At 40.6% G+C, this 13,192-nt stretch overlaps 1 protein-coding gene across 5 annotated transcripts; it reads left to right on the top strand.

Moving 5' to 3' along the window:
• The first annotated feature begins 437 nt into the window (after window positions 1-437).
• AKAP17A (A-kinase anchoring protein 17A) lies at window positions 438-9,581 on the top strand. 5 transcript variants are annotated; one of them, XM_068922213.1, is made up of 6 exons: window positions 438-504; window positions 965-1,098; window positions 1,435-2,177; window positions 4,200-4,348; window positions 6,815-7,055; window positions 8,485-9,581. In XM_068922213.1, exons 3-6 carry the CDS (start codon window positions 1,503-1,505, stop codon window positions 9,415-9,417), a joined length of 1,998 nt encoding a protein of 665 aa, XP_068778314.1. In that variant the 5' UTR covers window positions 438-504; window positions 965-1,098; window positions 1,435-1,502; the 3' UTR covers window positions 9,418-9,581. The 5 variants fall into 5 exon arrangements, with proteins under 5 accessions (XP_068778314.1, XP_068778297.1, XP_068778292.1 ...); XM_068922205.1 differs by having other exon boundaries at window positions 476-592; XM_068922196.1 differs by having other exon boundaries at window positions 965-2,177.
• Window positions 9,582-13,192: the final 3,611 nt, after the last annotated feature.

The raw sequence follows: 13,192 nt of genomic DNA, 5'->3' as shown, positions 1-13,192 counted from the left end.
CAGGGAGAGCAAGAAGCAAGGGCCTGCTTTTCACTAGAAACTAGTGGAGTCACTTTGCCGGCAAGTTTCCAGCGCGAACAGAAAACAGGCCGTGACGCTGTCATTGCCAGCAGGGCCACAGAGAGAAAATGAGGTCAGAGAGGGCCAAACAGAAACACCAAGCAGGCCACGACCCACTTTCTAGGCAACTGGGCAACGGAGCAGAAACGCAGTTCCTACCAGCCTTCACACAAAACTGACGCTTGCGGGGGAGTTTTAGGGCCCCGCAAGCCGCGCAACTGCGCCTGCGCCGCGGCCCTCCCGCCCGCCCGCCGGCCTCCCCTCCCCGCCGCCTGGTGTCGCCCGCTGGAGCCGCGGCCCCGGCGCTACCATAGAGAGCGGCTCCGCCCCTCCCCTTTGCCGGCCAGGACGCCTCCCCCGCTAACCCCCCCCACCCCCGGCCGACGCGGAAGCGGAAGCGGGCCTAGCGGCGCGCGGTGGCGGTGGGGGGCGCGGAAGGGACGGGTGCGCGGTGGGCGGCCGTTTGCTGGGGGTGGGAGTCCGCCGCGCCGCGCCGGGCCGGCTGCGGTGAGGCGGCGCCGAGGCGGGCGCGGTGAGTCTCCCCGTGCGGGTGGTGGTGGTGGTGGTGGTGGTGGTGGTGGTGGGTGGAGAGGCCTCACTGTGCCCTGGGAAACCGGCAAGGGAGGGGGCAGCGGCGGGCCGGGCCGGCCAGCGGGGAAGGCCGCGGCTCCCCCCCCCCCCCCCGCGCCCGCAGGCGGCTCGTTGCGCAGCCGGACGTGCGGCCCGCACGCAGGGGTCACTCGCTGCCGTTTGGCTGGTAGCGCGGGCTGGAGGGCTCCCAGCCTCGCCGTGCCGCTCAGGCTGCTCTGCGGTAACCGGAGGGCGAGGAGGCTTCTGGCTGGAGGGGGGGGAGGAGAAAAAAAAAAAAAAAAAAAAAAAAAGCAGTGTTCTTCTCTCATTGCAGATACCCTATGAGTCTTTAGAGTGGAGAGCGTGGAGTCTGTCCTCAGTGCTAATCTGCTGTGGTTTATGTGTTGTTAAGTAGACTTCGAAGCCGTGTGACATCACTCCTCCTGTTCCTTTCTTCCTGAAAAAAGGGTAGCTGCTTTCTGAGCCATCGCATACCAACTTCATTTATTCCTAGATTGTCCTCAGCGTCTTGTTTTTTCTGAGGCCTTACTGAGATTTAGTTGTTTATGGGCTCAGGTGGTTATAAAGTAATTTAAGATGCTTGTGTTACTTGATTTTAACTCTCTAATTGACTTTTATATTAAGAGACATTGGTTTTACTTGGGAGTGATTAAATGTCCAAGGAGTTCAATTCTTTATGCATAAGGGCTATTTTATTTGACATTTTTTGGCCTACAACTTAAACTTTCATCTTTATTCTTTTTATCCTATGCTTTTTCTGTGTTATGGCTGCTGCAACAATAGTTCATGATACATCAGAAGCTGTAGAGCTCTGTGCTCCCTGTGGGTTATATCTTAAGCCCATTACAAAAATGACCATCAGTGTGGCACTTCCTCAGCTGAAACAACCAGGAAAATCCATTTCAAACTGGGAAGTTATGGAAAGATTGAAAGGTATGGTGCAAACTCATCAGTTTTCTACTCTGCGGATTTCTAAAAGCACAATGGATTTCATCCGGTTTGAAGGAGAGGTTGAAAACAAAAGTTTGGTGAAGTCTTTTCTGGCATGCCTTGATGGCAAAACAATAAAGCTGAGTGGCTTCTCTGACATTTTGAAAGTCCGTGCTGCAGAGTATAAGATTGACTTTCCCACCAGACATGACTGGGACTCTTTTTTTCGTGATGCAAAAGATATGAATGAAACTTTGCCAGGGGAAAGACCAGATACTATTCATTTGGAAGGCTTACCTTGTAAATGGTTTGCAGCAAAGGATTCTGGCTCAGAAAAGCCAAGTGAGGAAGTTCTCATAAAAGTTTTCAAGAAATTTGGAGAAATACGTAATGTGGACATACCTATGCTGGACCCTTATAGAGAAGAAATGACTGGCAGAAATTTCCACACTTTTAGTTTTGGAGGCCATTTAAACTTTGAAGCCTATGTTCAATATCGGGAATATGCAGGTTTCATTAAGGCCATGAATGCCCTGCGAGGGATGAAGCTGATGTACAAAGGCGATGATGGCAAAGCAGTGGCTTGCAATATAAAGGTGAGAACTACAGGCTCTTGTATAATAACCCATGTTAAAGAACAGATGCCACTAAAATCCTGTGGACTAGCTGTAATAGAATGTTGAAAGGAAAATGATAGAAAGAAGAAAAATGTGTTATGTTAGGCACAGAATGGGTGGGGTTTTTTTCCTTTTTCTCAATGGAAGGACCAAATACATGAGTATGACTTGTTCATGATTTGTGATTTTTGAAAATTAATACATATCTATAAATATTGTCATTTCTCTTAAAAATTATAATTCTGAACAAGTTCAGACATATTTCGCTAGAAGGTTGACTTAAATGAAATGTCCTCTTGTGTACACCACAAATGGAATTTTTGGGGGAGAAATTCACAGCCTCCTACACTGACAATGAGGTCTACCAGACAAGTGTCAGGATTCTGAAATTTAATAGTCTGTGACCTATAAGACCTGTGGAATGCACCAATTGATCATGGTTAGTGTACTTCACGTACGGAAAGGCCTTAAAAAAAAAAAAAAAAAGTACATGTTAAACTGTAGCACAATTTCCTGTGAATCCAGTATGTTGAATTCATAATATTTACATACCAAGATTTCCAGATCTTTTCTTTTTGTGCAACCTCATTGTCTTAGAAAACAGAACTATGGCAGGAGAGGACAACGCGTCCTCTTCTGATGTAATGTCAATGAAAGTATGGCCTAAGGACGACTGCTCTGATATACTTGGAGTTTGTCCATCCAGTTATGTATCAGTTGAGTGAAATGTTTGCTTACTTATTTCAGTGGACTTCATAGTCATTCATCAAATCAGGATGTGTATTTCAGGAAAAAGCTTGACTATTCGTTTTTGTAATACGGGAACATGTAAATACTTATTTAAGTTTTATTTTATTAAGTAGAATACTATAATCTTGTTACAAAGCTTGTCAGTTGGAGCATAGAAACTCTTTAGACCTTAACTTTTTTATTTTCCAGGGGTTGTGAAATTCAGACTGTCACTTACATACACTGGATCAGGGTTCCCAAATTTAGTTTGTCCATGCAGGAGGAGGAATGCTTTCCTGGCAGCTGCCCTGGGGATTGAATAGGAAAGGGAGAGGGCAATGTTTGCAACTGTGCTATCAGGACAGATCTCCTTCATACATAGTTACAGTGCTCTGACCTTTCCAACTCTGCTTCTCTCTGTCCATCCTTTTAACCTGCTAGTGGAACATCGTTTTACATACAGTCGGAATGAAATAAATTGTGGAGTACTTACTCTTTGCCTTGCACCCCATGGTTTGTATCTTCCGCTGGCTAGGGGGTCTTTGGGAACACACTATGGATCTTTCTATGCCTGCATAGATGGTATCTAGTGTGGGAAATCAGGACACCTGGAGTGTGATGTATGCTGGGATCCTGTTCCAGCACATGATCGACCATGACCAGAGCGCCCTTAGGTCCTGGAAGGCCCAGGTCTTATGGTCCAGATTATATATAACCTCCCTTTTCCTTGCATTCCTATAATCTCAAACTTGTAGCCTCAGACAACAGCACACCGTACCTCAGTTTGGGAATCTTTGTGTTAAAATTGGTAAGGAAGTGCTAAACCAGGTGCTAAATATTTTAGAGCTTTTTTTTTTTCCCCCTCTTGCTGAACTTAAGGATCACAGTGTGACACCAAAAGGAAAGCCTTTTTAAGACCCACTTCTACTTAGTGCTGTACAGTCTGCAATTGTATAGATGAGCTGAAAGAGCTCTGTATGTTCCTATTCTGATGAGTTGAAACCGTTAGCCAGCGAGGGCCTAAACCACATAAGGTTTACTTTTAAAAGTCAGGCACACACGGAAGTGTAAGCTGGTACCTAATTGTGCTAGTGTGTGCAAACATTTAAATTAAGAGTGTTCTGGAGTTCCCTCTGTTCTGAAGCAGTTTTTCCATTTCTGATGGTATGTGTCCTGTGATTTGGATACCTTTGCACTAGATAAAGATGTGGTTGTTGTAATTTGGGGTTTTTTTGGTCAACTTAAAAATTGTTTAAATTTTGTTCTGTAAAGGTTTCTTTTGATTCAACAAAACACCTGAGTGATGCATCGATTAAGAAGCGCCAGATGGAAAGGCAAAAGCTTCAAGAGCTTGAACAACAGAGAGAAGAACAAAAACGTAAAGAGAAAGAAGCAGAGGAGAAACAAAAAGAGGAAGAAAGGTAGTTTTGCATATTGCTCTTTGATATATTTTTAATAATAAAGTAAATTGTTTCTTAAGGACACTGTAAATGCGTAAGTACAAACTTTTTAGCATAAGATTTTTCTTTTCAAAGGAAGTTGTTTGTCATCTTTAAAGCTTTTCTGAAAGCCCGTATTACAAAGCTCCAATTATAGTGAGCAAATAAAGATGGCAGTACTGATTTAGTAGGCGTAATCTGTAGTTTGTTAGGTGCAACGAAAATATTGTAGTTCTGGAAACAGTGAGATAAGCAGGTATTTACAATTAGTTTAAATTTCATTTTCTAAATGAAAATCACAGTCATCTTCAAGGATAATGCTTAAACTCCCTTTATCTTGAGCGTCCTGATACAAAATATATTTATTTAATTAAAAAGTGTAATTTTAGTATAATACAAAGATAAAGTCCAGATCATCTGGACCCTAATTTAGAAATACTTCTTAATGAAAATTAGTATCAGAGGGCAGACTTTTAATTCTCAAAAATTACTTATTTCCTCCTCCACATCTTTTCTTTGAAATGCACTTGTATCTAATAACTGTGGACTCCTGTGTTTAGATGATGTAAGTTTTTGTGAATTTGCAGTGTATTTTGCGGGCTATAGGTAATGCAACGTGGAGCTGAGGTGACCGAAACTAATTTTGATGTTTCTGTTGAACTGAATGGCCCTGATCATAATACCTGTGTTTTCTAGTAATTCCATGTTAAGTTACCCATTGTCTTAGGTGCCTTTTGAGTGTAACGGTAAAATAAGTAATTTTGGAAGAGATATTTGCAAACAGTTATAAAGCCCTCTTAGTTTGTCTTATTAAACGTAGTGGTTAATATCTGCATTTTTATATCAACAGGTACGCAGGAAGCAGTAGTTAAAATTTTGTAAAAAAGTAAAAAGACAATTAATTTCCTCCCAATAATCAGAATCTTTTTTTTTTTTTTTTTTGCTATATACAAGACAGACGCTCATAATTCATAGTTTACTTTCTTAGCATGTGGCAAATAGATCACAAGAATGCTGCTTTCTTTCTTCTGCTTCTGGATTGCATTAGAAAACAAAAGGTTTGTGGGGATTTTTGTTTGCTAGTAGAAGTGTCACTTCGTTATTTCATGTGTAAATATGGCTCAACTATTGACAAGTTAGAGAAAGCGAACTGGCTTCCCAGTGATGCAAGTCTCAAAAGCATATTTCCCATGCAAAATATGATTATGATACAGGTTAATGCAATTTTCTTTTTCTATAGTAAATTTTGCAAGGCTAGCACTGAGTTTTCAGCTCTGGAGGCTGAAATCTTCTGTACCCTGAAAAGTTTTGTGTAGGTAGCAACAACTCAAACTTCCCTATGTCGTCCCGTAATGTTTTTTCTATGTGACCTGAAGGGACTACTTGTAAGGGTGAGAGGAGTTTGGTTTCTGTGCCCTGTCTGGTACTGGATTTCAGAGACTACAAGACTAAGCTGCAGTGGTTGAAAGCTTCAGTGCTTGAACGCTGTTGTATCTCTAAGCCCAGTTCTGCTACAGCAGCTGAAGTGAAGCACTTTAAACTGAGTGAGAGCAGAATGATTTTTTTGAGGACGTAGAGTTCAGGTATTACCAGACTTGGAGATAAACAAGGTTGGTTTTTTTTGTTTTTTTTTTTAAACTTTGTATGTGTGTGTAAATGTAATTCCAAGAGCTGGAAAACTACATAATATATAGTTGTGCTGAAGCAAATGTGCATTGTAAATGGAAAATAGAAAATTATGCACTAGTTCTAGTAAGTAACTTACTAGACTGCTCATATTATAAAGCTTATTTGCTCATAACATTGATATTTTTTTCCAGGAGAGGGATGGGATATAAGCAAATTTTACAACGTAACTTTAAGAAATTGTACATGGATGTACCAATGTTACAAGACAGCAAAAGATATTCAGAATATAAATTTAAACGGAGCAAATTGTTTCAGAGATTGTATGATGTCCAGTTGCCTTGATGTGTACAAATTCTCATTGCTTAGGTTTTAGATATTAAACACTTTCAGCAACTGTGATGTAAACTTCATACTGAAGCAAAAGGATTTTCTCAATAAGGTTATTTAGGTTATCACAATGCTTACATTACATTAAATCTGCAGAATACTGAATATTCTTAAAAATTGTGCCATTTGATGTCTGATCTCAAAAACCCTTCCTCTTTTGCATAAGCTACCATTTTGTTGTAATGACTGAAATAAACAGCAACCCACACACAGTTGGCTTCATTTCTAATTCTCCTCTTGATGTTTGACTGCCCAGTTGCCTGATGCACCACTGTTGTGGTCTAATCAATTAAAAAAGAAACAATATTTTTGTTTTAGCCGTGTTTCATGTTGGGATTACAGCTTATTTTTAAGTAATGGTAAGCTGACAATTACTTTTATTTCACCATCATAAGTAATGGTTAAAAAGTAAAAATATTAATCTCTTTTTAGGAAGCAGAGAGAGCTTGAAGAGTATGAGAGAGAGAAAAAAAGAGAAGAAAAGTTGCGCAAGAGAGAGCAGAAACAGAAAGATCGGGAAGTTCGAAGAAACAAAAAGCAACTTGAAAAAATACAAGCTGAAGAGCAGAAAAAACTGCAAGAGAAAATAAAGCTAGAAGAAAGGAAGCTCCTGTTAGCTCAGAGAAATCTTCAGTCCATTAGACTAATTGCAGAACTGCTAAGCAGGGCAAAGGTAACTTGAATATTTATTTCAGAAGCTAATGAAGAATCCAGCAGAACAAAGCCTTTTACTGACTTGGGGGAGTGTTATTCATTAAGCAGCAGATTTAGTACCTCTCCAACTGCTATACCTTAGACTGCAGATTCAAAACAGTACAATGAAACAGTATTTTGCCCTTTGTAAAAAATGCCTATGTACATAAAGTGAAGAGTGAGATTGAACCTATAGTCCTGAATAACATTTTTTAACATGTATATTAATTGGCAGCCTTGCTCTTCAGTCCAGAATAAGAATGTGTAAGCATGATAAAGTGAATTAAACACAGAGGATAAAATGTGAAATTCCCGATTCAGAATTTCAGTTTTGATGCTGTTTCCCTTGTGGCCTTCATCAGTTCCATTAACTACTACTCCTCAGTTAGAAAGAATGAAGTTTCATTAGCTGATGTTTGAAAATGTGCAGAATGGACATTTTCCTCTACAAAAAAAGTACTGTCAGCTAAGGCTTTGGATGTTACAGTCTTATCTCTCTACTGGTATTACTGTTATCTTTCACTAAAACAGGAGATAATTTGCGTAAGACTTTGATGAAGTCATGCTGGTGTGATGTAATTTATGTTAAGTATTTTTTTGGGTATGGCAAAACAGTTATGTTGTTTGATGCCAGTATATCTCTGGACTGGTTTTGAATTAGAGCTTACGTGGTGCTGTGTGGTTAGTTATGTGTTAGGAGAGAGGAGAAATACTGTGCAGGTGTTGTAACTTTCCAGTTGTAAAATAGAGAGGCTATTTGAGACAGTAGTCATCTGTTTCGTTCACACCCAGAATTTTGAGGACTGCACTGAGCCGGTTTGTCTGGGGCAGAATAAAAAAGAAATGTTTAAACCTTGCTTTTTAGCATCATGGATTTCTAAAGTGATTGACAAAATGAAAATCAATTTTTGTGTAACATGCATGTGTTTAATTGTTTGTTACCTTTTATAACCACATTGTAAAGTGATCTGTGAATCACAGATTGGAAACCTCTAAGAGAAATTCATGTTTTAAATTTTACTAAAACCTTCAGTTGTTGACCCTGAGAAATGTATTTTAGTACTTCAAATTTCACATTGCTCTAGCTTGTGTGTTACGTTTTTCAGATAAAGCTTAGTCTTTATTGCTCCTTAATCCTTGCATTGTGAAACTGCTAAGAGAATTTAACACTTTACAAGAGTTTGTGGATTAATATTAGTGTTTCACCTTACGGCAACTGTATGTTAGAGCATTCTTTTTTCTTGGTGGGCAGGGGGATACTTTTATTTTGAGAGGCTTAAGTTCTTTATGCAAGATATTTTGTTTTTTTGCCGCATTGCTGCTTTCATGTTGTGATACAACTTGGAAAGACCAGTAGGTTTACAAATATTTTCTCATTTACTCTCGCCTTCTTTTTGACTATTTTTCAGACGGTAAAGCTTTTGGAGCAGGAACATAATGAAGAAAAGATCCGTCTTCAGCAGTTAGAGGAGAGAAGAAAGCTGCAGGAGGCTGAGCTCAGACGTGTGGAAGAGGAAAAAGAGAGAGCACTGGGATTGCAGCGAAAAGAAAAGGAACTGAGGGAGAAACTACTGAACAATCTTCTGAGCAAGAAAATGGATGCAGCTCATCAAAACAAAGAAGAAACAGAAGCATCTCAATCTGGTATGCAAAAACCTGCTGGTAGTGTTCCACACACTGTGTCATCCAGCTGCATCACTTCTACCTCCGGACAAGCTGTTGCGGGCCAGCTAGCTCCCGGCTGTCAGAAAGAAGCTGTATCCCCTGAGAGTATAAATACTCAATGCAAGTACTTGAATGGCAATATTCATGACAGAGGTCACATCAAAGAAGGCCAGAAACTTCATACGGCAAACTCTGAGAGGTATTCTGAGAAAAGAAGCTCAGGAGCGCTTTCATGTATTCCTGCCAATAGCCAGCAGCAGCAAAGTGTCTCTAGCTATGACCAGAATACCTGCAGGAAGGACTCGCACTGTGAGCAAGGCAAACGTAGCACGGAGTCAAGGAGAAGAAAGAGCCGTTCGTGTAGCAGCATAAACACTGATGAGAGTAAGGGTAAACGAGAAAGGAGCAAACACAGAAGAGACGTGAGTTATCAGGATGAAAAGCGTAGGAAAGAAAGGAGGTTATATAGACGCTCTAGCAGAAGTTACAGCCCTCGACGAAGTTATAGTCCTCGCCGAAGAAGCGTAAGCCCCAGACGGTCCCGTTATAGAAGAACTCGCAGTAGGGAACGGAAAAGGGACAGAAGAGAGAGAAGCCGTAGCCACAGAAGTGTGAGCAAGAAACGAAGATATCGGAGGAGATCACTGAGTAAGCAAAGGAGTACTTGGAGTGGGTAGCGGAGGCCTCGGCCGTTTGGAAAGGCTGTGGTCGAACACAAGGACCAGAAGGTTGTAAACCAGACCTCATTGGTGTGACTACTGTAGAAAACACTTGTTTCAACCAGTGTCTAACTTGCATCTAGTTCCTGAAACTAAGAAAATAGATGCCTGATTATGTTGAAGTTTCTTTGTGCTTTGTTATCTCTTTCTAGGTTTTTCCCATAATGTAGGTATAGCCACCTGTGCTTGAGTTCCTATAGTTCCTAAAAGCCAGCCTGTTTTCTTGATTTTCAATTTTTTAAAATATCTTTTTTTAAATTAATTTAGTTTTTCATCTCTTCATCACCTAATTGGGATCAAGAGGTACATGGGTGCCAGTTACAGGAACTCCAGGTGTGACGAGCTATAACATACATACAGATTTAATATAAAATGCTTTCTGATGCATTCTGTGAAATCCTATGTAACAAAATAGAGGCTTTGCTGATTGAGCCAGTGAGCCGTACTTTTGTATAGTTCTTAAAACTGACTAAAAAGATGTGCAGGATATCTTTTAAACAGCTATGATTCCTTCATTTATCTGTATGGTGCCAAACTTTGTGGCCCAAATTATTCTGGTATGTAATGCCATTTATATAGCAATTCTTTCCATGTAAGAAAGGCACACTGGTGTGGGAAGTAAGAAGCAGTGGTAAAATGGTTGAAAAGTTGTTCTGTTATTTTTGTTGACCTATTTGGCTTTGTAATTGCTTCAGATGGCAGAGAGTCACTTGGAGCCTTTTCTTTCAGGTACGTACAGAGCTAGCAATTACCTTTTGAAAGGGGCCTTCTTGCTAAATTATTTTTTACTTGCGGTGTTGGAAAGTAAGGCTGCAGTGTCTCTTGTTAAATCAATTTAAGAATACTTTTGCTTCTGAAATGCAGCTCAGGAATATTGAAAGCTATAACATTATAGTGAAAGAGTTTATTTTGCCTTTTTATGGTAAAGTTAAAAAATTTGTTTCCGGTGAACTGAAATGGCTGTTTTCATATGTCAGTATATTAAAATCTACAGAAATATATCATATGAAAACCTGCTTGGTGTTTCTTGAAAAAAAATCACTTGATGTTTGATCAGTGAAGCTCAGCTACTGTTCCTGATGGTCCTGTGACGTACGGCTATGTCAAATGTTAGTTTATCAGGGTTTGTGATTTTTACCTACCGTCTTGAAATGCCATTTTCCTCACACTGATACAAAAAATCAAGGTGCATCCCCTTCCTGGAGTGCCTGAGCAGCACATTCACCTCAGCTTGGTTCCCAGCTAGCTGAATTCGACTGTGCTGGTTTCATTGAACCTATGTGGAGTTTAGACTTATTTCTTACTAGACTACGCTGCTGAAATCTTTGTAGTCTCTAGCTGCAGAAAGAAAGGATAAGCATTCTTTTCTTCTCCTGGTAATTCATGTTTTTGAAGCCCACCAGTTAATTTTATCACCTCTCAAGTTTTTGTAGGCTCCTGTGAACTGCACTAATATCTTGGAGGCTGAGACCTGATTTATCAGATCACTTCTGTACCATTAACTTCTTGAGTTCTAAGCAGTTGCCTCCTATGGAGAGTTCATGTTTCCACAATCTTTGTTTAAAAAAAAAAAATCCCACCTACCTGAACCTAGGTTCATCTTTGGTAATGATTTAGCGAAAATCCAATGTAATGTTGATTGCAACTGTTTGATAAGGCTTGTAGGACACCTGTTTGTAAATGCATGTGATGCTGCTTACCCTGCTCTTAAGTACTGACACACCATCCCTGGTAACTTCCCGTCCAAATACCACGTATTAAAAAGGTGTTTCGTTCCCTCTGCAGTCCTGATAGGGAATGAAGTAATGACTGTCAATAACAGTGTCTTTGAGCTCAGGATTAGGAGTCTTACTAGTATAGTAGTTCAGTATAGTCTGTGGATTTCCTCTGGGGTTGACTTACTGGGTGGGGCTCTTGATTCAGAATAAACTTGATACATATCAAGTAACCAGGGAGAGTCTAGTTTATAATGTCTGGAATGCAGACATGAATGCAGTGTCATTGTCAAGTCTGGAAGCCGCTAAGGCAGTAGCAATCACCAAAAGTGTTCACAAGTCTTGCTGGAAAAATCCAACAGCTTTGTTAGTTTATGTGGAAAAAAGGCAGTGCTTGGTGCCTTCTCTGGAGTGAAAGACTATCAAAAGCAGGTTTGATATCCCTCTCCTCAGATGATTGTATTCCACAAGCTTTCATGATGTCTGGGGCAATTGCTGAGGCCAGAGAAGATGAATCTAGACTGGGGGCGGGAGGGGGAGTTCTTTCCCTAATAGCTTCTTACAGACACAGTCTTAGCTGTTAGATTATTAATCATTTAACCTAACACACTATTTCCAGTATTGGCGTCATATAATATCCTAAAAGCGCATTAATGTAAGGTGACTTTTTTTAATGGTGCGCAACCTTCTATTTTCTTTTTCATGGCAGCTTCAGGAAAAGCCTGAAAGAGCCTTAAAGCTGCTTGCAGTACTTACTTTTCAAGATGCAGAGGGAATCTGGGAAAAGTCTTCTTTCATTTTGCCAACCAACTCAACCCAACGCAATCAAAACCTTTTAAAGCTCCTAGTTCTTAAAGTAGCCAGTAAATGCTCAATGCAGTTTTATCTAGTCTAACACTTCACAGTTCTCTGTGTTCTCAAAGTTCTCCAAAAACTTTTCAATGCTGAAGCTGCTGAAATGGACTTTGGGGTGTGTGTGTGTGTGGGGGGGGGGGGGGGGGGGTTCCTTTCTCTCCTCCAGACCTCTACCTCCAAAGTCTAATATCCCTCCAAGGCAGAGGAAGCAGTGTCAGTCTGAGGAATGTTCTGGCTTTGTATTGTTGCTTTAGAGATTTCAGAAACAAATTCATTGATCTGCCAGGTATTATTCCCTTAACTTAGTGGCTAGATCAAATGCCAAATGTGAGTGAGCTGTTTTACGATCGTGCAGCTACTCCCCTTGAAATTCATCTTTTCTTTTTTTAACGATTCTATGAAGGTTCAGGTTGTCAGTCACTTAGTGAGATGCACAGTGATATGGACTCCAGAAAAATTAGGATCCTACAGTGACTTGGGCTGCCAGATAACCATGTGTGAGCTCACTGACTGGTGTGGTGCATCTTTTTAGACAGTCTTTTGTCTAGTCCGTAACTAAAACTTGCGCTGTTCTTTCTCTTGGTAACCCAGGACGAGACAAGTTCTGGTCTAGCTGACTATGTGCAGGCTTGATAGTTACGCCCATAGTTCAACGCTGTCATGCTGCAAGCGGCCCGCTACAGCGCAGGCCAGCCTGCTGGTATAAAAGCCATTCAGGTACCTTCCCACAAGTCAAGTTAATTTGATGGCAGTAGTGTGGCTGTATTCTGGAACAGCAGTGGGTACCACTGTTTGTCTCCAGTTGTTGCTTTGCTGTCTTCATTAATGATGGGCTTTGAACTGCAAGGAAGCTTGAAGAGATTTTAAATTCTCATCTACTAATACTGTCTCACAAACGTAAATTACACCCTGCTCAACGTCATCTGTTCAGGCTTTTATTTTGGCTGAGGTGCTTGTTTGCACTACTGCAAAATCCTCACGTGATGCAATATGCTGAAGGTCATTATTTCTGATGGTAATCAATTGTTCTTTGTTCCATGCTGATGGTGAGTCAGTACCTCTCTATGAAATATCTTCTGGGAGTCTTTGTTTTTCAAGAAAACACCTAGCACACCAGCAAGGCTACGTATTAGGTCTTGAAACCTAAGTACTTAAGTTACTGA

Source organism: Struthio camelus, chromosome 1, assembly GCF_040807025.1.
Source record: "Struthio camelus isolate bStrCam1 chromosome 1, bStrCam1.hap1, whole genome shotgun sequence".
In the NCBI taxonomy this organism is placed as follows: domain Eukaryota; kingdom Metazoa; phylum Chordata; class Aves; order Struthioniformes; family Struthionidae; genus Struthio; species Struthio camelus.
Note: the sequence above shows the minus strand (reverse complement) of the source record. Positions and strands in the feature narration are given on the sequence as shown.